Source organism: Sinohyriopsis cumingii, chromosome 10 (genome assembly GCF_028554795.1).
Source record: "Sinohyriopsis cumingii isolate HCF-2022 chromosome 10, ASM2855479v2, whole genome shotgun sequence".
In the NCBI taxonomy this organism is placed as follows: Eukaryota; Metazoa; Mollusca; class Bivalvia; order Unionida; family Unionidae; genus Sinohyriopsis; species Sinohyriopsis cumingii.
The window spans coordinates 95,753,094-95,777,533 of record NC_142970.1 but is presented as its reverse complement, the minus strand read 5'-3'; the positions used below and the strand labels follow the sequence as shown (position 1 = coordinate 95,777,533).

The 24,440-nt window shown below is 34.1% G+C and overlaps 1 protein-coding gene across 5 annotated transcripts in view; it reads left to right on the top strand.

Moving 5' to 3' along the window:
* The window catches only part of LOC149790609 (microtubule-actin cross-linking factor 1, isoforms 6/7-like), a 376,630-nt gene that overhangs the window by 128,391 nt on the left and 223,799 nt on the right, over positions 1–24,440 (top strand). For all 5 annotated transcript variants that reach the window (XM_089972718.1, XM_089972715.1, XM_089972716.1 and 2 more), the window contains exons 5-11: positions 8,563–8,634; positions 9,212–9,322; positions 11,805–11,900; positions 14,064–14,186; positions 17,951–18,097; positions 18,830–18,892; positions 22,488–22,579. In XM_089972718.1, the coding sequence (XP_089828844.1) occupies positions 8,563–8,634; positions 9,212–9,322; positions 11,805–11,900; positions 14,064–14,186; positions 17,951–18,097; positions 18,830–18,892; positions 22,488–22,579 (704 nt within the window). The remainder of the gene's footprint in view (positions 1–8,562; positions 8,635–9,211; positions 9,323–11,804; positions 11,901–14,063; positions 14,187–17,950; positions 18,098–18,829; positions 18,893–22,487; positions 22,580–24,440) is intronic.

Here is a 24,440-nt window from a genome sequence, read left to right as displayed (position 1 = left end):
GCTCCTAGCGTAGATGATCAACGATGCTACGAGGTGTTGAAAGATTTCAACGAGAATGCATCAGCGATCGCTAAAAAAAATGTTATTGAGTTTATTACGGATATCAATGATGCACCGGGTATTGATGATATTGATGGCGACGTTAACAATCTAGTCGTGTACGATGATGTTATGTTAGACAATCAAAAAAACCCAGCTAGGATATTTTCCAGAGGCAGGCATAAAAACACCGACGTGATATATGTCACTCAACGATACACTCAGATTCCAAAAGTAATCAGAGACAACTGTAATATTCTTGCTGTATTCAACGGCGTTGATACACACACGCTACGAAATATTTGGCAGACATGGTGTGGCGGTGACATGGACTTTAATGTTTTTCGAAACTTTTTTAGTCATGCTCAGTCGACCCCACATGGATTTGTAACGATAAATTTACATGATCCTCGGACACGATATCGTATCGGACTTGACCAAATATTCGGTTAGTTGTAAATAACCACTTAGCAGCGGGGGGGGGGGGCAATGACATCGACGCGGTCGTCGCTGTGCTTACCGGACGCTGACGACGCTGGGATCGGCGCGCAGAAAGTATTAATTAAACCAAATGACGTCACCATCGTGTAAGATGGACCGACGTCGTTTTTTTTTTACCAGGCGCTGACGACACTAGATCGTTGAGTGCAGAAAGTAATAATTAAGCAAAATAACGATTGGACAAAATGTCCGATTCGCCCCCTCTGCTGCTCAGCCAGACTAGGCTGTCCTAGGTGGGTACTGAACCTATAACCTTGGGATTACAAGTCTGATGCCATACCAGCTGAGTAGATATTCTTCTGATGTAACTCCCATTCCTTGTCATGGAATATACAATTTATACCATATAATTTGTACATTGACGAAACAGTCACAAAGGTAATTGTGTGCTTCACTCTTTGATGTGGTGAGTTTTGTAATGATGGCAGACCTGATAAAATGAATTTGGTTTATACAACAAGGTGCCTAATGCTTGGTAATAAAATTTAAATACAGTCAATTTATGAGGTGGCCTACATATTGTTTTGTGTGGTAATGATTGTATCATGCTTGTCCACCCTAATTGTTAATAATGATCTGTTTTAGCACCGACAAGAGACAGTAGGCCAGGTAAATTAAAATAGTATTAGTGCCATTTTAGTTCCCAAGATGCTATTGTTGTGTGTGGTACAGTAAAACCTGTCTAGAGAAACCACTGCTATGAGAGACCACCTGACCTGAAAGACAGATTGGTTGAATATATATGCTATTATGAATTGTAATGAGATATCACTTTACTCGAGAGACCATGCATTTTTGGCAGAAGAGGTTGTCTTTCAGGAGGGGTTCTTCTACAGTACTGATTGATACATGGTTGGATTAAGGTGGCAGGTTACCCTCAAAGCAGTTTTAAAAATCTGCCCCCCCCCCATTTCAGTCTGTTGAAGTGCCCTGGAGCAACTGCTCCATTTGTTTTGCCTTTAATCCAGTTTTGATAGATGTCAGTGCACCTCCACCCTAATTGTTTATATGATCTGTCTAGGCACTGACATGAAACAGTAGGCAAGGTAGATTTAAAACCTATTTACAACCCCTTTTAGTTCTAAGGGTACAATTGTCATTTGTTTATTGATTCAGATGAGGTGAGCTTTTCTTAGGTCTCACTGGACAGTTTATCTGGTGAATTTTCATCTGACAATGACCTATTGCAGAAAAATGAGAATAATTTTACACTGAAGATACAAATAAAAACTAACTAATGATTTTTATAGAAAGCATACATGTGAGATTTTGACTGAGGCAATCAGGTTAATTCTTAATGCAACTGGTGGCTTTTATACTGAACCAACACTGCCACCAACCCATCTTTTTTACATTCATTTTTGACAGGAAAGAGTTATTTGAATATTTTCCTGTGACAAGGCAACTAAAAGAATCGGTATGTGCCTTACACATGAATCAAATTCACTAGTACTATAACAACTTAGCATACTTTTCATCACCCCTCAACCATCTAGATTTTTAGATATTTACCTCTGTAGCAGACACACATAAATACGTAAGCCAAGTCGGCTGCTCATTTGCAGCCCAAGTTATGCATTTGATCTCCAGTGCTCATCTAACTGTGACAGGCAGTCACCAACAAGCCAACCCATTTCCAAACCTAACTCAAAGTAAATCTCAACCACATTACAGATTTAGCTTCTGTATGAATTTATAAATGCTAGGCTTGTGATAATTAGGTTCATGCCTTCTACTTTAAAAATATGGGGGGGGGGGTGTCAAAATACGAAACTATCCAGTGAGACCTTAGCTCAACAGTCCCTTTCTGTTTTACTGAGGTTCTGAACATGTAGAGCTCGTCTCAATAATTTTACCAATAGATTACTGGCTGTGAAGTTATTAACTATGTGGAGTTTATTTTTAAATGTTGTCCTCAAAAGAACTTTAATATGATAGAATTGAGATACAAAAAACACTGGACCATTTTGTGCAATAACAAGGAAAGATAAGATACTGATGCATTTTGAGTGAAAGCAATGATAGACATTCATTTTTTGTGGTGTCAATGGTAGACATGACAGTGATATGTTTTGTGTGATCTCAAAGATAGACAAGACATGTGTCCATTTTGTTTGCTGACAATAATATACAAAACACTGATCAATTTTGTGTGATAGCAATAATAGACAAGACACTGATCTGTTATTTGTGATAGAAATGGTAGACAAGACACTGATACATTTTGTGTGATATGACAGACAAGATAAATGTCCATTTGTGTGATAACAATGGTAGATAAGACACTGATCCATTTGTGTAATATCAGTGATAGATGAGACATATGTCCCTTGTGTGTGATAACAATGATATACAAGACACTTATCCATTTGTGTGATGTCAATGATAGAGGAGACTATGTCCATTGTTTGTGATAGCAATGATAGACAAGAGATGTGTCCATTGTTTGGGATATCAATGACAGACAAGACCCTGATTCATTTGTGTGATATCAGTGATAGAGGAGACATATGCACATTGTTTGTGATATCAATGATAGACAAGACATATGTCCATTGTTCATGATAACAATGATAGACACATGTTCATTGTTTTGTGATAGCAATGATAGACAAGACCCTGATCCATTTGTGTGATATCAGTGATAGAGGAGACATATGTCCATTGTTTGTGATGGCAGTGACAGACAAGAGATGTCCATTGTTTGTGATAGCAATGATAGACATGTCCATTGTGTGTGACTACAATGATAGACATGTCCCCTGTGTGTAATAGCAATGACAGACATGTCCATTGTGTGATAACAATGACAGACAAGACACTAATCCATTATTTGTGATAGCAGTGATAGACAAGACATGTCCATTGTGTGTGATAACAAAGAGAGTAGTTTTGGAAAGTGTGCAAAAGTTGAATGAAAACTGTATTTGGTGCCCATAGCATATCATTGTCAAAGTAAATACTACTTTTTATTACTAATAAATTGATTACTGACTTGTCATTCACACAAATAATCTAACTGAATGTCGGTAAAATCGAATTAGGGTAGATTATTTACTTTACAGATCAGCTGTCTGGGTCACCAGTATTTTAGATTTCTTTTAGGTTTGCTAAGGAGACAGCAACACATGAAGGTTTTTAGTGTTTGAGAAGTTGGAGAACTGTATACTGTATATATTCGCTTATAAGACAAGTCCATCTGCAAAACTGCAAAGACCCAGATCTGCCTGTGCATAATGCACAAGCAGATCTTGGTCTCTGCATTTTGTTAGGAGTAATTAATAGAACAAAGAACACATACCCTAGTCTGCAGTTGCATTATGCTATGAGAGATCAAGATCTTTTGTTGTTTGCAGTTTAACTTGACTTATAAGTGAGTATATATGGTAAAGTGCATGTCTGAGACCAACATCGTAGAGTATTCTAACCTTCACCCTTCTAGTTGCGAGTCCTGCATACTAACCACCAAGCCACCATGGCTCCAAAGATCGATGTTGAGTGAACTACATAATACCTGACACGTATTAAAATAAAGTCGACATGCTATCAAATGTAACTATATGACACATATTAAAATAAAGTCGACATACTATCAAATGTAACTATATGACACATATTAAAATTAAGTCGACATACTATCAAATGTAACTATATGACACATATTAAAATTAAGTCTACATACTATCAAATGTAACTATATGACACATATTAAAATAAAGTCTACATACTATCAAATGTAACTATATGACACATATTAAAATTAAGTCTACATACTATCAAATATATCTATGCCTATTTACAAATTCCCAGATGGCTATCACTGAGCTACAACAAAGAGGGCCTTATATTGTGTTTTTTGTACAAAGATTCAAAGAAATAGTTGAGATAAGAGATTACAGGGGATTATATTTCAATGAATTATTGTTGAACACATTCCACTGAACTGGGTTAACAACTCTATCCAGTACTTGCTCTGTGTACTGAGGTAAAATATGCTGCGAAGGACTTTTGAGTTCTTTAGCTAAAAATTCACTATACAGTGAGTTCTTGCTCATCTGGAGTCTTTTATCCAAAATGTCCCTTATCTTGTTGCCTTTATTCTTTGAATTAGTATGTTAGGCTTGTCCCTGCATTATTTAAATGAGTTTGTTAGACTTGTCCCTGCATTCTTTGAACAATTTGTTAGGCTTGTCCCTGCATTATTTAAATGAGTTTGTAAGACTTGTCCCTGCATTCTTTGAACAATTTGTTAGGCTTGTCCCTGCATTCCTTAAATGAGTTTGTTAGACTTGTCCCTGCATTCTTTGAACCAGTTTGTTAGACTTGACCATGTATTCTTTAAATGAGTTTGTTAGACTTATCCCTGCATTCTTTGAACCAGTTCATTAGGCTTGTCCCTGCCTTCTTTAAAAACCACTCCGGTGGCCTAGTGGTTAGAGCATCCGCCTCAGATGTGGGAGGTCATGGGTTCCATCCCTGGCTGAGTCATACCAAAGACTTATAAAAATGGTACTAACAGCTGCCTTGCTTGGCGTTCAGCATTAACAGGTTAGTGTTAGGACTGGTCAGCCTGGTGTCAGGATAATGTGACTGGGTGGGATATCATGCTACATGTCTGTGACATGATGCCCCAGTGCTAGACATCACTATAAACTGTCACACTACAGATATCATAGCGATATGACTGAAAAATTGTTAAAGCTATGTCAAAAATCCAAATCACACATCTTTGCAGTCATAGCAGGAAGCTGTACCATATGACTGCAAGCTCACTTTCTGGGGTTGGGTGTCCATACTGGGCAAGGTTTGAAATGGGGGTTTTGGAGTATGTAGCAAATAAAGTAAATACTTTGTAGTGATGAGCCATTGCAGTTGCTCTAGTCTTACCCATCATGCCTTTTCCAGGAAATCATTTCTTCAGCCAAACCTGCCTTATGCCAGTATTGTAGGAAAGGTATTGAGATGCTAGGTGGCACTGTATTATGTATTTTGACACTGTTTTTTTTTACATGTATGTTTCCCCCTGTATTTTCAATACTTTGTCAGTGTAAAAATGTGTGAATTGGAGCACTGTGTGACTTTAGGTAAAGTTGTTGAAACTTATTATAAATAAAATAGTCTTACACATAAACTGGTATAATACATGTTCTACAAGCGTCATTAGTAACACATTTACAAGTTGTGCTGAATTATCCACCTGATGGGAAGTGGAAATGCACTGGCAAGGTTCAAAGCTGATTGCTGTGAAATATTTAATAATATACTTATCTCTAGGCTTTAATCAGAGTAATAACTTTATTTAGATTGGTCATGCCATGCAATTAGGGATGAAAGCCAATCCTGATGCATCAAAAAATTGATAAAGTGTGACAGTGGGTAACAGAATAAAAGGGAATTATACCATTATACTTGTATTGGCTATGAAACTATTGACAATCAGTATTAGCGTATCTAATTGCTGATAACTGTGACTAAAATAACTTATTTGTGGGAAAAGCCAAATTTGGTAAATGTTAGTTGAAACAAAATAGAGTAGAAAATTTAAATTCGGGCTGGGTTTAATTTTATAGTAAATGATGAGCCTGCTTTAAAATATTTCTTTTCATGAAATTAAATTAAATTAAAGTTTGCATCAAGATCTAGTCCATCAAATTTATTTCAGGAAGATATTAATACAAATATCTGATATTTAACGAATGATAAAAAGATAATGAAATAACAAAAAACTAAAAAAATGTGTTGTACCCTCCATCAGGAAATTTTTATATAAAAAAAATTGTTTAAATCAGTTTTCATTCATGGTAAATGTTTGAAGATCAAATAGAATGGTTCTGTATTCTTTAGATGTTTTATTGTGAAACTTGGGCTCTATTTCAAAATAAAAATAGAAACTGTTGTTCATTAACTTTCATTAATATTGGTACAGCTAACCACCAACTTATACAATAGTTGGTGGATACTTATATCTAGTTTCTGTATTTTCAAACTTTAATTACCCTTCCAGCATTAAAAATGTAATTTACATACCGTACTTATTCACTTATAAGTTGGGTCCAGCAGCAAACAACATAGTCCCTGATTTGCTATCACAGATAATAGATCAAGGTCTGTTTGTTCTTCTGATTTATGCTATCAATCTACATCGACCCAGATCTTCTGACACATTATGCAAAGATCTGGGTCTACATAGTTTTTAGTTGAATCTGGGTGTACATAGTGTGCAGTTGGATCTGGGTGTAAAAAGTGTGTAGTCAGATCTGGGTGTACATAGTGTGCAGTTGGATCTGGGTCCACATAGTGTGTAGTTGGATCTGGATGTACATGGTGTGCAGCTGGATCTGGGTGTAGGTGGTGTGCACTTGGATCTGGGTGTACATGGTGTGCAGTTGGATATGGGAGTACTTAGTGTGCAGTTGGATCTGGGTGTACATGGTGTGCAGTTGGATCTGGGTGTACGTGGTGGGCAGTTGGATCTGGGTGTACATAGTGTGTAGTTGGATCTGGGTGTACATGGTGTGTAGTTGAATCTGGGTGTACATTTTGTGCAGTTGGATCTGGGTGTACATAGTGTGTAGTTGGATCTAGGTGTACATAGTGTGTAGTTGGATCTGGGTGTAGATGGTGTGCAGTTGGATCTGGGTGTACATGGTGTGCAGATGGATCTGGGTCCACATAGTGTGTAGTTGGATCTGAATGTGCATGGTGTGCAGCTGGATCTGGGTGTAGATGGTGTGCAGTTGGATCTGGGTCTACTTAGTGTGCAGTTGGATCTGGGTGTACATGGTGTGCAGTTGGATCTGGGTGTACATTGTGTGCAGTTGGATATGGGTGTGCTTAGTGTGCAGTTGGATCTGGGTATACATGGTGTGCAGTTGGATCTGGGTGTACGTGGTGTGCAATTGGATCTGGGTGTACATAGTGTGTAGTTGGATCTGGGTGTACATGGTGTGTAGTTGAATCTGGGTGTACATGGTGTGCAGTTGGATCTGGGTGTACATAGTATGTAGTTGAATCTGGGTGTACATGGTGTGTAGCTGGATCTAGGTGTACATAGTGTGTAGTTGGATCTGGGTGTACATTTTGTGCAGTTGGATCTGGGTGTACATGGTGTGCATTCGGACCTAGGTGTACATGGTGTGCAGTTGAATCTGGGTGTACATGGTGTGCAGTTGGATCTGGGTGTACTTAGTGTGTAGTTGAATCTGGGTGTACATGGTGTACAGTTGGATCTGGGTGTACATGGTGTGCAGTTGGATCTGGGTGTACATGGTGTGTAGTTGAATCTGGGTGTACTTAGTGTGTAGTTGAATCTGGGTGTACACGGTGTTTAGCTGGATCTGGGTGTACATGGTGTGCAGTTGGATCTGGGTGTACTTAGTGTACAGTTGGATCTGGGTATACCTGGTGTGCAGTTTGATCTGGGTGTACATGGTGTGTAGTTGAATCTGGGTGTACATGGTGTGCAGTTGGATATGGGTGTACAAAGTGTGCAGTTGGATCTGGGTGTACATAGTGTGCAGTTGGATCTGACTTATATAGGAGTATATATTGTATTATTTCTGCAGGTGTAATACACATTGATTATCAGGACTTTAGGGCTGACATTATTTTCGGCACACAACGTTTTGAGATTGTTTTTTTTTCACAATCAAACTTGTTGTAACTCAGTAAGTCCCATCTTTAACCTCCTCTCATATTGAACTATTTTTTGATGTCCCCAACTTTTCTTTATTTTCACTTACATCTTCATACACTTGTGCACTTGATTCCCATCATTTACCAGAATTGTCCATTTCTAGGTATTTCTGGTAAAGTGAAGTCACAGTGCAGCCTCTGAATATATGGTCACATTCCTTGGTACAGTCATGTCATTTACAGCATACTCATGGTTTTCCCCTGAAGATGTTTTCCTACACATTTTTCCTCCTGGTAGCAGCTACCCCCCCCCCCCAATAAATGCTCAAATCATTCTTGCACTATAGATAGCTGCTTAAAGATAGCATTTATAAATTTCCATTCCAGGATCAAGCTCTACAGAAAAAGAGATGTCTGGAGACAATCTTGTATGTCACTGAAGTGGAAAATCTCTTCCAGGTTTGTACGGTAATTAGAGGACAAAAAAGTATAAATTCTTCAGAATATTTCAATGATATTATTGTTTGTCAGGAATGGAAGATTTTTATAGGTCACATATTTTTTGTTGGCTTTATTATCTCCCTTCACAGGACTGATGTCATGTTTATTCACATTGCATAAGAAGTTTCTTAACTATTCTACAAGAAACAGAAATCACAAGTACATAATTTTATGTCCATTTTCTCTCCGAGTTCGTAGCGCTATCTAGAGGTAAAAAGTTATGTCGGATTGATGATGGCAGAATGTAATGATGAGGTCAGTTTGAGTTGAATTGACAAAAGTGGATTATCCTAATAATAAGTGGAACAGGATATATTAGTATATTTTGCTTTTCACACAAGATTTTTCTTCAAAGGACGGTCAAGGTTCAGGGGGTTTTGGTCTTCAAGACTAGTTGCCCAAAGTTGTTTTGTTGATAGTGAAACTTGTCCAGAAAAACAACAACTCAGTTTATCATTTTGTGGCAGCTACAGAATCTTAACAATTAGTACATTACTAAAAAAACCAGATTGACAGTATTTTCTGATACTTTCAGAATGTTCAGTCTGAGTTTGAGGACAGAGCCATCTACCTGACGGAGAGGGAGCAGGTGTTTGACAGCATATTTAGAAATGAGCACATGGAGGATTCAGCCAGAATGCACAGGGTGAGTACAGGCATACATTATAAAACTGGGGCCCCAAGTGGTCAAGTGGTCTAAATTGCTTACTTGTATTGATCACTGCCATCTCGCATCTGTCCTCATGAGTTCGAGTCTGGGCTTGGTCAATGTGAGAAAGCTGCCAGTAGCTTCCTGTTACTCAGTTGTTCATGTTGGGGTCTTCCATGGGTTCTTCTCTCCCATTTATACTGGATGCCATGTATAGTCTATTCTGTGCTGTGAAATGATGTTAAACCCACACAACAACACAACATTTAAGCCTGAAGAGTGGGGTCACTAATGCAAGATTGACTTTTCCAGCATGACATAGGTATGACAGCACATTTTTATGCACGAAATAGGTACAGGAGTAAATTTTCCAGCAGTAGATAGGTACTGGAGTAAATTTTCAATACTTTGGTACAGCAGTAAATTTTCCAGCAGTACATAGTTATATCATTACATTTTCCAGCTGTACACAGGTACAGGAGTACATTTTTTTAGCAGTACGTATGTATTGCAGTACATTTTCCAGCTGCACATAGGTACAGGAGTACATTTTTTAGCAGTACATATGTACAGCAGTACATTTTCCAGCAATACATATACTCATAACATTTATGGCGAGACTCTCACACTATATATATATCATAGTGATTTGACTAAAATTGTTGAAAGCTACGTTAAAAATCCCCCAAAACACAAACACTTACTAAAACATGATACAACATACTGTCGTTTCACTTTCTCATCTGATACTAATTTTCATGGTTGCATTGAACCATAAATTTAAAAACGAACAAAATTCAGATAACCCTCTCCCCCTTCCCCATTTTTCCAACATACATTCCTAATGATCAAAATAGCTATTTGTAAATTCAACTTGATCAATGTAAGAAAATATTTATCTCTGTTTTCTTTAAGCCTTTTTTATATAAAAAAAATAATTTTACAGTATTTCGTATTGTATAACTGCAGTACCTGCCTTGTGTCAGTTCCATTCACTGCCTTGTGTCATTGTGTCAGTTCCATTCACTGCCTTGTGTCGTTGTGTCAGTTCCATTCACTGCCTTGTGTCAGTTCCATTCACTGCCTTGTGTTGGTTCCATTCACTGCCTTGTCTTGAAATCACTAAGGTTGATGATAATGGAGCATACTATTTAAGTACAAGAAATTTTGAAAATGAAAGAGCAGATAACATATCTTTTAAAAAATAGACTTATTTTAATGTATATTGTACCTAATCATTCAGGTGTTGCTGCAGTCAAAAAGAACTGCACAAAATAATTGCACTTTATTCTCTGTAATTCTCATTGATTAGCCACAGTCGTGATCCGTCTAAGTAACGTACACAAAGCACAATGCAAACATTTATTCTCCTACTTAAAAGGTAGCAAACCTTGTGACAGTGTGTACCCTCTTGAAAGCACATCTCATTTGACACTTTTTTAATCCAAGTAAGTTCAAGACGTTGAAATACTAGAACTGTCGCTTGTAGTACAAATAACACTAAGTTCACACACCAATTACACTATAGTCATAAAGCTCATGCTTCACTGAGCATTGGACAAAACCAGTAAATAAACCTTGTCAAACAAGGTTTCTTGGACGCACAGACATTAGCCACATAAAAATCGAGAAATTGCAGAATTTCCCATGTTCGGCTTTTATTAAGATATGGATCATTAGGTCCAATCTTTGATATTTTTGCAAGAACTGCAGTTATCTAATTATCATGAAGCAGCTTGAGTGTTAATGTTCAAAGGTCCACTGATAGAACGCATTTGTCTTAACCATTGACTTTTCCTTTTTTCACATGGTCTCTATGATCTGTTGAACATATCAGTCATATGATTTCATTTTGTTATAGTATTTATTTACTGCCATACATGGAACAGGCACAAAAAAGGGATGGTTTTTCAGGTAACCATTTTCCTTGCAGTTTGACAGTTTTTGTACATAGTGTCAATTGGCAGATCCCGGTTATTGCATTGGGCAAGGAGCTGTTGGTCACATGTGTCGATGACGCAAGGAATGATGGTTTTCTCCACATAATTTGAATTTACTCCTCTTCAGCCACTGTATCAATGCAACTTGTTCTTGTTGACTGTATTGTTGGATGAAAACAGGGTGTAGAGCATTGGTTTTGACAGGTGTTAGAATTGTATTCTTAATGGCATTACAGTGACCACTGTCTTTTGTTTACATATTTTTATAATCTCATGGTCTTTAGTTTGTTTGAATAGATTACTCTATAAAGTGTGCAGACTAGATGGAAACAAATCCCAAAATTTAAATACCCACAAAAATTTCCTTTTTTCAAAAACAAAACCACAAAAATTGACACCCATTAAGACAATGAAACCACATTACATGTACTTGCTTAGGTATAATCAAAATTACAAAAAAAATTATTAGTATGCAGGCAGATTATCCTGTGATGCTGACAACCACTTGTTCAATTTGTTTTGTTTGTTTTTTTCTTTAGGACTGTGTGTATGCCCTACGAAACAGTTGGACATGGCTTTCCACTGTATCAACTTGTATGGAAATTCATTTACAGAATGCTGCAGAATATCAACAAGTGAGTACTTTAAACTTTTTAATCATATACTGCAAGTTCTCACAATCTACGTAAGGTACTAGTAACAACTCAGATTTCCCCATTATAAATTTGGACTTGTCAATTTTAGTAAGAAATGTTACTCTGGACTTTGAAATCTTACTTGAAATTGACCTATCCAGCCCTTTGATTGGTCAGGATATTTACCTATCCAGCCTTACAATTGGTCAAAATATTAACCTATCCAGCCTTTTGATTGGTCAGAATATTGATCAGTTCAGTATTTTGATTGGTCAAAATATTTTCCATGTAAGATTTAGAGCTGAGTAAAGTTTTATGATGAAGTAGCCAGATGTCTTTGTTGTCAGTTTTAGAAGCCGTAATGTCCATTAAAAAAAAAACAAGATTTACTCTTGTTCAGGTCATTTTGGGTTATTGAACCTAGGAACACCATGATGCATATTGAGTGTGTTCATTCTTTTATCTTGGCCTTTCAAGTGAATGCTGACTTAAGTAATTTCTGAACATATATGCATTTTCTTTACAATTTTATGATTTATTTAGAGCTAAAGAATTTTTAAATTATTTAAATAAGTCACCATTTTTTATATTGTGAATAAATTTAAAGGATTTGAACACTACACAACGCCATAGTATAATTACATATTTTTATATGAGTATAAACAGCTTGGCTAGAAAATGTGGGATTATTTTTACAAGCTATGGGTGAAAATACCCAATGCATTCTATTACTCTGAGTTGTCTAAATATGTATCAACAAAAACTATTTAGCCATTGAAATATATATTTCATTCTGTTCTGAATTTTCTATATGCACTAATTTTACAGAAATTTCTGCACTCCATTAGGCTGTGAAACAAAATATTTCAAGTAGCATGAAATTTTTACAAATTACTAGATGCATAATTGTTATATGAAATTTTTACAAATTACTAGATGCATAATTATATGAAATTTTTACAAATTACTAGATGCATCATTGTTATATGAAATTTTTACAAATTACTAGATAAATAATTGTTATATGAAATTTTTACAAATTACTAGATGCATAATTGTTATATGAAATTTTTACAAATTACTAGATGCATAATTGTTATATGAAATTTTCAAGAATACTTTAGCCATATTTTGTAACATGAAATTTTCATGTTTTACTCATTACCATGTGGGAAAAACCGATATGTGCCATTAAGTTCTATTATATTTATTACTTATACAGGGCTTTTAAGTGACTTGTCATTTATAGGTAACTTATAAGTGACATTTGGGTAATGGATTAGAATTGTATAAACAAATTAGACATTTCATATGCAGATTAGCCATTTCATATGAAAATTAGGCATTTCACTTATAAATTACATATATTTCACTTGTGTGTGAAATGTGATCCATTAACTTAATACTTGTATATATCACTTTATTATTGACATATGGGTTGATTGGGCATTTCACTTACAAGTTACGTATACTTCCCTAGTAAGTGAAATGCAAGTCATTAACTTAATACGCTTATAGGTGTCCTTATACAAATAAAAGGTCATGTACACATGTAAAGGGCTACCTGTAATTTCTGGCCTTATAAAAGTACATTTATAGTGATTCAACATAGTGACATTGAGTCAGCACATTTCAAATGGCTTGCTCATTATTTTTCAACTTTCTCATTTCTCACATGGTCCACATGTGACAACCAAAAGATATTCTTGTGAAAGGTTATTCACGCCTACCTTTATATTCTGTAAACATATAAAAAAGATTGTTTTATGTGGATCATCTTAATTTTTTCAGAACACCTCCATTTGTAATATAAAAAATTGCTATTTTATAAAATTGGTTGTTGCATGTGGACCACAGTAATTTTTTAAAAATACCTTCATTTGTCGCACAATAGGTATTTTTTATCTAAATGTGACATCATGAGCATATGTCTATGATGTCATCAATAATTTGTAAAAATCAATTGGAATTTAATTTTTTTGAATGTTGATAAATTCTTTACTATGTTATTATCAGATAAACTACTTTTTTGAAGAAAAAAAAATATTTTTGGGCCAAATAGAAGCTTTGTAGTACCTACCCCTTTCATCATAGTAATAACTTTAAAGTATTATATTTATAACAACAAAATTAATAAATTTATTGTTATTCTGCAAATTCCAGTTTTTCCATGACAGCCATTACCTTGTAGAGGACATGCAGGCATTCTTACATTGGCTGAACAGCGAAAATATGAGATCTCGTGTTGAGACAGATGAGCCAGAGACAATCATCAGACATCTCAGGGTAATCCATTTGATAATTAACTGCATTAGTTTGTCAGAACTACTAATTTGCAAGAATATCATAGGCTGTTCTTTGAGATGTTTAACATATAATTTATGACAATATTAATGTCAAACATAGAATGAGTTTGGATATTCCAAACAGTGGTAATTATCAAGTTAATTTATATAATCCCTGTTGTAATCTGTTGCTGAACAGATATGAAATTTTCATCCTGTGGATTGAAAAAAATAAAGATTTCTTTGTCTGGTTGGATGTATTGTTTTTTTGTCCATCAGTTAATGCATGTCATTATTGTCTCCTGTAGTATTTGTTATCATTATTGTCTCCTGTAGTCATTGTCATCATTATTGTCTCCTGTAGTATTTGTTATCATTATTGTCTCCTGTAGTCATTGTTATCATTATTGTCTTCTGTAGTCATTGTTATCATTATAGTCTCCTGTAGTATTTGTTATCATTATTGTCTCCTATAGTCATTGTTATCATTGTATGCTGTAGTCATTGTTATCATTATTGTCTGCTGTAGTCATTGTTATCATTATTGTCTGCTGTATTCATTGTTATCTATTTTGTCTGCTGGAGTCAGTGTTACAATTATTGTCTGATGTAGTTATTGTTATCATTGTCTGCTGTATTCATTGCTATCATTATTGTCTGCTGTATTCATTGTTATCATTATTGTCTGCTGTAGTCATTGTTATCATTATTGTCTGCTGTAGTCATTATCATTATTGTCTCCTGTAGTTTTTTTAATCAGTATTGTCTCCTGTAGTCATTGTTATCATTGTCTGCTGTAGTCATTGTTATCATTATTGTCATGCTGTATTCATTTTATATCATTATTGTCTGCTGTATTCATTGTTATCATTATTGTCCGCTGTATTCTTTGTTATCATTATTGTCTGCTGTAGTCATTGTTATCATTATTGTCTGCTGTAGTTATTGTTATCATTGTCTGCTGTATTCATTGTTATCATTATTGTCTGCTGTATTCATTGTTATCATTATTGTCTACTGTAGTCATTGTTATCATTATTGTCTGCTGTAGTCATTGTTATCATTATTGTCTGTTATAGTCATTATTATCATTATTGTCTGCTGTATTCATTGTTATCATTATTGTCTGCTGAAGTCATTGTTATCATTATTGTCTGCTGTAGTCATTGTTATCATTATTGTCTGCTGTAGCCATTGTTATCATTATTGTCAGCTGTAGTCAGTTATCATTATTGTCTGCTGTATTCATTGTTATCATTGTCTGCTTTAGTCATTGTTATCATGATTGTCTGTTATAGTCATTGTTATCATTAATGTCTGCCATATTCATTGTTATCATTATTATCTCCTGTAGTATTTGTTATCATTATTGTCTCCTGAAGTCATTGTTATCATTATTGTCTCCTGTAGTCATTATGATTATTGTCTCCTGTAGTCATTGTTATCATTATTGTGTCCTGTAGTCATTGTTATCATTATTGTCATCTGTAGTATTTGTTATCATTATTGTCATCTGTAGTATTTGTTATCATTATTGTCTCCTGTAGTATTTGCTATCATTATTGTCTCCTGTAGTATTTGTTATCATTATTGTCTCCTGTAGTCATTATTATAATTATTGTCTGCTGTAGTCATTGTTATCATTGTCTGCTGTAGTCATTGTTATCATAATTGTCTGCTATAGTCATTGTTATCATTATTGTCTCCTGTAGTATTTATTATTATTATTGTCTCCTGTAGCCATTGTTATCATTATTATCTGCTGTAGTCATTGTTATCATTATTGTCTGCTGTAGTCATTGTTATCATTGTCTGCTGTAGTGATTGTTATCATTATTGTCTGCTGTTTTTTTTGTTTTAATTGTCTACTGTAGTCATTGTTATCATGATTGTCTGTTATAGTCATTGTTATCATTATTGTCTGCTGTATTGTTATCATTATTGTCTGCTGTAGTCATTGTTATCATTATTGTCTGCTATGGTCATTGTTATCATTATTGTCTGTTAGTCATTGTTATCATTATTGTCTCCTGTAGTCATTGTTATCATTGTCTGCTGTAGTCATTGTTATCATAATTGTCTGCTATAGTCATTGTTATCATTATTGTCTCCTGTAGTATTTGTTATTATTATTGTCTCCTGTAACCATTGTTATCATTATTATCTGCTGTAGTCATTGTTATCCTTATTGTCTGCTGTAGTCATTGTTATCATTATTGTCTGCTGTTTTCTTTGTTTTCATTGTCTACTGTAGTCATTGTTATCATGATTGGCTGTTATAGTCATTGTTATCATTATTGTCTGCTGTATTCATTGTTATCATTATTGTCTGCTGTATTGTTATCATTGTCTGCAGTATTGTTATCATTATTGTCTGCTGTAGTCATTGTTATCATTATTGTCTGCTATAGTCATTGTTATCATTATTGTCTGTTAGTCATTGTTATCATTATTGTCTCCTGTAGTCATTGTTATCATTATTGTTTGCTGTAGTCAGTGTTATCATTATTGTCTGATGAAGTTATTGTTATCATTGTCTGCTGTATTCATTGTTATCATTATTGTCTGCTGTATTCATTGTTATCATTATTGTCTGCTGTAGTCATTGTTATCATTATTGTCTGCTGTAGTCATTGTTATCATTATTGTCTGCTATAGTCATTGTTAACATTGTCTGTTATAGTCATTGTTATCATTATTGTCTGCTGTATTCATTGTTATCATTATTGTCTACTGTAGTCATTGTTATCATTATTGTCTCCTGTGGCCATTGTTATCATTATTGTCTGTTATAGCCATTGTTATCATTATTGTCTGCTGTATTCATTATCATTATTGTCTGCTATAGTCATTATCATTATTGTCTGCTGTATTCATTGTTATCATTATTGTCTGTTGTATTCATTGTTATCATTATTGTCTACTGTAGTCATTGTTATCATTATTGTCTGCTGTAGTCATTGTTATCATTATTGTCTGCTATAGTCATTGTTATCATTATTGTCTGCTATAGTCATTGTTATCATTATTGTCTGCTATAGTCATTGTTATCATTATTGTCTGTTATAGTCATTGTTATCATTATTGTCTGCTGTATTCATTGTTATCATTATTGTCTGCTTTAGCCATTGTTATCATTATTGTCTGCTGAAGCCATTGTTATCATTATTGTCTGCTGTATTATCATTATTGTCTGCTGTATTCTTTGTTATCATTGTCTCCTGTAGTCATTGTTATCATGATTGTCTGTTATAGTCATTGTTATCATTGTTATCATTATTTTCTGCTGTTTTCATTGTTATCATTATTGTCTGCTGTAGTCATTGCTATCATTATTGTCTGCTGTATTCATTGTTATCATTATTGTCTCCTGTAGTCATTGTTATCATTATTGTCTGCTATCATGCACAGAATTTTCCTATCCTACACTTATGCAATGAAGGAGTCTATTAGATCAGTTAGACCAGAGTGGTCCAACTACAGGCCTGCATGTCATTTTTTTGTGGCCCACACTCATGCAAAAATTATGCACATATGTCTTTATATAGACATTAATCATGTGAAGAAAATGATGAAAGTATTGTCCTCCACTAAGGCTGGTTACACTGAATACTTCTTTTGTGTTCTTGGTAATGCAAGTTGCAAAGAGGCTGCTAGATTACCATGATTACACTTGGTTTTTCTTGCCTTCTTTATACAGCAAGTGACAAACAGGCTGCTAGATTACCATGATTACACATGGTTTTTCTTGCCTTCTTTATACAGCAAGTGACAAACAGGCTGCTTGACTACCAGATCCGAGTCGAGAGAATTGGAGACCGAAGTCGGAACATTTATCCCATCCACCTGCGTAAAAATCTGAAAGATTATCCCATCATGGCCAGAGCACTAGTTGACTATGAACATAATGAGGTACTAATAAGTAAAGGAAAGATTTTTGGAAATGGTTGAACATTTTGATGCTCTTTCATGTTTTTTGTTTTACAGAAGTTTCATATAATTTGTCTTCAGTATATATTAAATTTATTTGAAAAAGATTTGTTTAGGTAATTTTTATATAATAATATATTTTTTAGATAATTTGTTTATATAATAATAGATTTGTTAAGGTAATTTTTTTTAATATAATGCATTTTTAAGGTAATTTTTATATATATAATAAAAGATTTTTTAGGTAATTGTTTATATAATAATAGATTTTTTAGGTAATTTTTTATATATAATAATAGATTTTTTTAGGTATTTTTTAAATATAATAACAGATTTTTTAGTAGAACATTAAGTTTAATTTTAAATAGGAATAGAAGAATTCACTAAAAGGAAAAATAATTTCTGAAGATTTAAGGATTTTTTCCACTTGAAGAAATTGGTGTTAGGGCTACTAAACAAATAATGAAGATTTTTAGTACTGTTGAATAGACATTTATACCAATAGGAGTATTGTATTTGGATTTGTATTTGTATATTTTTCTAAAGGATGCATTATAAAATTAATGCCTTATGAAAAGCCATCCAGTCAAATTCAAACAATGCTTATTTAGACATAATGAAATAGCCAAAAATACACATCTTTAATTATTTTGTTAGTGTGTGATTTACTTAAAGAAAATATATTTTTACTGAAGTACTATATTTACTTGACAGGTGTCAGTCAAGGAGGGAGAGGAATGCACAGTCCTCGATAATTCTGATTCAGAGGCATGGCAGGTACTGTCATTTTTTTATAGACTTTCTAAATTTGCTCATGTTGATGCACGTATGCCCTATTCTCACCTAATTGACTTGTTTATTAAATCAAGCAGTCTGTTTTGGTACTGCTCTTTGTTTTACCTAATTGACTCATTTATTAAATCAAGCAGACCAATTTGGCACTGCACTTTGTTTTACTTAATTGTATCATTTATTAAGTCTGCCAGACCATTTGGTACTGAACTTTTGTTTTTCCTAATTGATTCATTTATTAAATCTACCAGACCATTTTGCACTGCTGTTTGTTTTCCCCAATTGACTTATTTATGAAATCAAATAGACCATTTTGGCACTGCACTTTGTTTTACCTATTTGAATCATTTATAAAATCTACCAGACCATTTTGCACTGCTGTTTGTTTTATCGAATTAAATACCTGTCAACTTGTATGGATTACCTGTAATTTATTAGGTTTTTTTTTTCATTTTCATCAGTGTATGGCTGTACAACTGTTTTGTATGTTTTTTCCTTATAAAAATTCATGTTTTTATTTACGTTTTTACAATTTTCTTTTTGTTAATCCTGGGAGTCTGGATGTATTTTTTAAAAAAAATCCAGTACAATCCAGAATCATTTTTAGCTATGTGCAAGCAACGTGGGGATAACTCTAATATGCTTTGGTAAGCAATAGAAGTCAGTAATGATGAAATCAGGTTAAGTTGAAGTATCCTTCTTTAGCGAAGTGAATAAAAATATATTAATTTTGAAGAAAGTGTTTAGATCATTTCGTTTCATTCAAGATTCTTATTATTCTTTTAACCGATTTCCAGCCAACTGAAATGTAGGCCTCCCGAACTTGAAAACGTCCATTTACTTGTGTGGGAATTTGAATGTTTTAGGAAAGAGACATAAGTCTGACTAAAACATAACTTTAATTTGTAGTAAACCACCAGTATGGGATGCCAAGTATGTGAGATATTCCTAAAAATTTGACTTATCGTTTCAGTGTTAATCGATATCAGAACACAGTGCCGTTATTGGGCAGTAAGACCTCGATGCCCAAAAAATAAATATCAGGTTGAGGTCTTACATTGCAGGACTATGGGTTATGGGGGAAAAATATAAATATATAATAATGAGACCATGATAAATCAAAAGAAGTTAATATTACACCTTGAAAATTAGTTTTTCAAAATACCTTGCACATATCTTTAGTTTTTACTAGTAGCAACACTTTCATTTTGAGTTGCTCCACACCTGGATCTTGAAGCACTTAAAGATGAGTTTGAAGATAATTGCATTCTGCCTGATGAGTGTGTGCCTGTATTAACAGACGATTGCCAGAAAAGGAGCTTTTGAAGCAACAAGCTGGATATTATCAGCCAGACAATTAGTACTGGTGGCATCCGCTTCCCAGTTAATCTGAAATTAGTTATTCAGCGACTACTTACCTGGTCTCACAACGATGCAGCTGTGAGAGATCTTTTTCTATGATTAAAAAAAATACAGATTGTAGGAAGTCCCTGAATGCAGACACACTAACATCATTTTTACAGTGTAAAATAAACACTGACACCTGATGCATAGGCTTTAAACTGCTGATTACATTTTGAAAAGTGCAAAAGGTGCATATGTTGCATATAATAACATGTGCGTGTTAAAACACACACAAAATGAAAAGAATAAAATAAAATAAAGTTTCAGAAATGTAAATAATTATGTAAATATGTGTAAAATTAGTTAGTTTATGGCATTTGTTGTTTTAGCACTGTTGATCTTATATAATAATAAATACATTTTTTTGTGTAAGATTTTTGGTGTCTTTGTAAGGTTTTTATTGGTCTGATATACAGGTTTGCATCTCAGTGGATTGACAGGTGTGTAATTGACTCATTTATTAAATCTACCAGAGGGGCCCCATGTGGCCATGTGATCTAAAGTGCTAAACATTATAGACCACTGCCGTCTCACCGCTGTCCATGTGGGTTCTCATTTCAGGTTTGGCCAATGTGGGTATGTGAGAAAGCTTGCCAATAGCGTCCCATGGGTTGGTGGTTGTTTCTGGGGTTTTCTGGGTTCTTCCTCCACCATTTATACTAGCTGCCATGTATAGCCTATCTTGTGCTAAAAAATGGCATTAAACCCATCAACAACAAAATCTACCAAACCATTTTTCTACTGCTTTTTGTTTTCCTTAATTTACTCATTTAATGAATCATCCAGAACATTTGGTACTGCTCTTTGTTTTCCCTAATTTACTCATTTATTGAATCATCCTGAACATTTGGTATTGCCCTTAGTTTTCCCTAATTGACTCATTTATTAAATCTACCAGACCATTTTGGCACTGTTGTTTGTTTTACTTAATTGACTTATTTATTAAATCATCTAGAACATTTGGTATTGCCCATTGTTTTATCTAATTGACTCATTTATTAAATCATCTAGAACATTTGGTATTGCCCTTTGTTTTATCTAATTGACTCATTTATTAAATCATCCAGAACATTTTGGTATTGCCCTTAGTTTCCCCTAATTGGCTCATTTATTAAATCATCCAGAACATTTGGTACTGTCCTTTGTTTTATCTAATTGACTCATTTATTAAATCATCCAGAACATTTGGTACTGCCCCTTGTTTTCCCTAATTGGCTCATTTATTAAATCTACCAGACCATTTTGGCCCAGTTGTTTGTTTTACCTAATTGACTCATTTATTAAATCTACCAGACCATTTTGGCACTGTTGTTTGTTTTACTTAATTGATGCATTTATTAAATCATCTAGAACATTTGGTGTTGCCCTTTGTTTTATCTAATTGACACATTTATTAAATCATCTAGAACATTTGGTGTTGCCCTTTGTTTTCCCTAATTGACTCATTTATTAAATCATCCAGAACATTTGTTACTGCCTTTTGTTTTCCCTAATTGACTCATTTATTAAATCTACCAGACCATTTTGGCACTGCTGTTTACTCGATTTACAGAACATATAGATAATGACTGGCATATTATGTAAATGTAATATATAATAAATGTAATAAATATAATGCAGCAGTGAACAGTTTAGCTCAGAACTACCAGTCTTAATAAGCCTGTAGTTCATTTCTGCTCATCTTGAAATTAGAAATTGAAAAGGACAGCATATACACTTGTTTTTCCAGTGCATTTCAACTGACCAGACCAGATATATAAATTATTACATAACCAGTCAAACCTGTTTCCATGGGTTCCAGGCCAGACCATGATTGGGTCAGTTGCCTATGCCAGGTTGGGTTGGCTGCCTGGGTGTCCATGGGAAGGGGCACTTAACTTCCCATTTCTCAGCATAATATAGTCAGCAAAAAAGTGCCATTAAAACCAACCAACCCTAAGCCCCATTTGTGCTTTTGTCATCAACACAGATTTACCAGTATATAAAGATCTACCTGTATTTAAAGATTGCTGGTTCATTAAGACCACAAATAAATATTGTTCCCATGAGTTATTTTCGACAATAGCTTGTCTGGATATAATATCATACTTAAATGATAATAAAATATGCTTTTCTCATGACTTGTTATCAAGTTTTGACTGTTCATCGACTTTGTTTTAAAATTGTACTTCAACAGATTCGTTGTAAGGACGGAAAGGAGAGTGAGGTGCCTGGTGTCATCCTTGTTATCCCTCCACCTGACAGGAAGGCATACCATGAATGTCAAAGGTATCCAGACATCATCTTCCTTTATTGTCATCTGTAATCTATGGTCTTAAGGATCTTTGTCTTAAATATTGGACTGGTTAGTATTGTCTTAAATATTGGACCGGTCAGTACTGTCTTAAATATTGGACTGGTCAATATTGTCTTAAATATTGGACTGGTCAGTATTGTCTTAAATATTGGACTGTTCAATATTGTCTTAAATATTGGACTGGTCAATATTGTCTTAAATATTGGACTGGTCAGTATTGTTACAAATTGATATTTTTGCACAGTTATAGGTTAAAACTATCCAAAACCATCAAAATAATCATAGGTTGATTTGCATTATATAGGGCTACACTGATTTAAATGTCTATCACTTGGTGGACATAGGGGTCATTATGTTGAAAAGTATATGAAACAGTGCCAGCATTCCATAAAATAATAACTTAATTAGTATTGAAAAATTCATGAAATTTACACAGGTTGAAGATAATAGATTCCAGTTATCATGTTTATCAAACATAGTTTATGGTGATGAGGTAAATACTTTACTATGACAGTAAGGTTAATTTATAGCAGTTTATAAATTCCTAGTTTTTTACCCAAATGTCATATACTTTTTATTGACTTTATTAAACAGATTATTATTATTTTTGTTATTATTATTATTATGATTATTATTGATGCATATGAAATTTGTGTAGTGTATCATTTTCAATTTCACACAGTTATATTTCACTTTTTTATCATCCAGTTTATTATACAGTAAATAGTTAGACATGGAAGAACAAAACAATTATGTACAGTACTGGGGGCCCTGAGTAGCCGAGTGATCTAAAGCACTCACTGTTACATTCACTGCCATCTCACCTCTGTTTGCGTGGGTTTGAGTTTCAGACTAACTTGGCCAATTTGGGTACATAGAAAAGTTTGCCAGTAGCTTCTCATGGGTTGGTGGTTCATTCCATGGTTTTCCCAGGTTCTTTGTTGACCATTTATATTTGCCACCATATATAGCCTATCTTGTGCTGAAAAATGGCATTAAACCCTATAACAACAACAATGTATAGTACTTATTCCAACAAAACAATTATGTACAGTACTTGTTACAACAGAACAGACTGCTCCGGTGGCCTAGTGGTTAGAGCATCTGCCACGGTTGCTTGAGGTCGCAGGTTCGAACCCGGGCTGAAGTGCCAGACATCACTATAAACAGCCACATTGCAGACGCGATATGACTGAAAAATGGTTAAAGCTACATTAAAAATCCAAATCACACACACGTCACACATAAAAATATGGTAGGACAGTACTTTTTACACAGCAAAACAGTGATAGTATAGTACTTGTTACACAACAAACAATGGTCCTTGTTACAGCCAAAAGTAGTACAAACATAATTAAAAAACAGTAGCTGTATTATCATTAAAAATTGTATAGAAACATCATCAGTAATTTTCTGAATGAGAGACAGGTATGAAAAAAGCGTCTCTTTTTACCTCCATTTTATGATTACAAATAAAATATTAAAATATTAAAGACATGAAATGTTTTACATCATTATAGATTATTCATAATTTGATTTCTTTACTCAATTAATTACTGCTAATTTTAATTTTAATTAAGAAATACAAGCTTTTCTTAATTTTTAGCCATTGAATTCCTTTAGGTGTATGGGCTCTTTCCCAGTTTCTGCCAGGGTCATTAATTTATCATTAATTTATTAATGTATTCATTGCTTTCTTTCTCTCTCTCATTCTCTTAGGGTAGTTCCATTTAAATGTACATTGTACCCAGGGAAGGCAGTTTAAAAAAATATATGCCAGGGTAATTTGATTTTACAGAGTTCATATTAAAATGATAAGAAAATTATAATTGC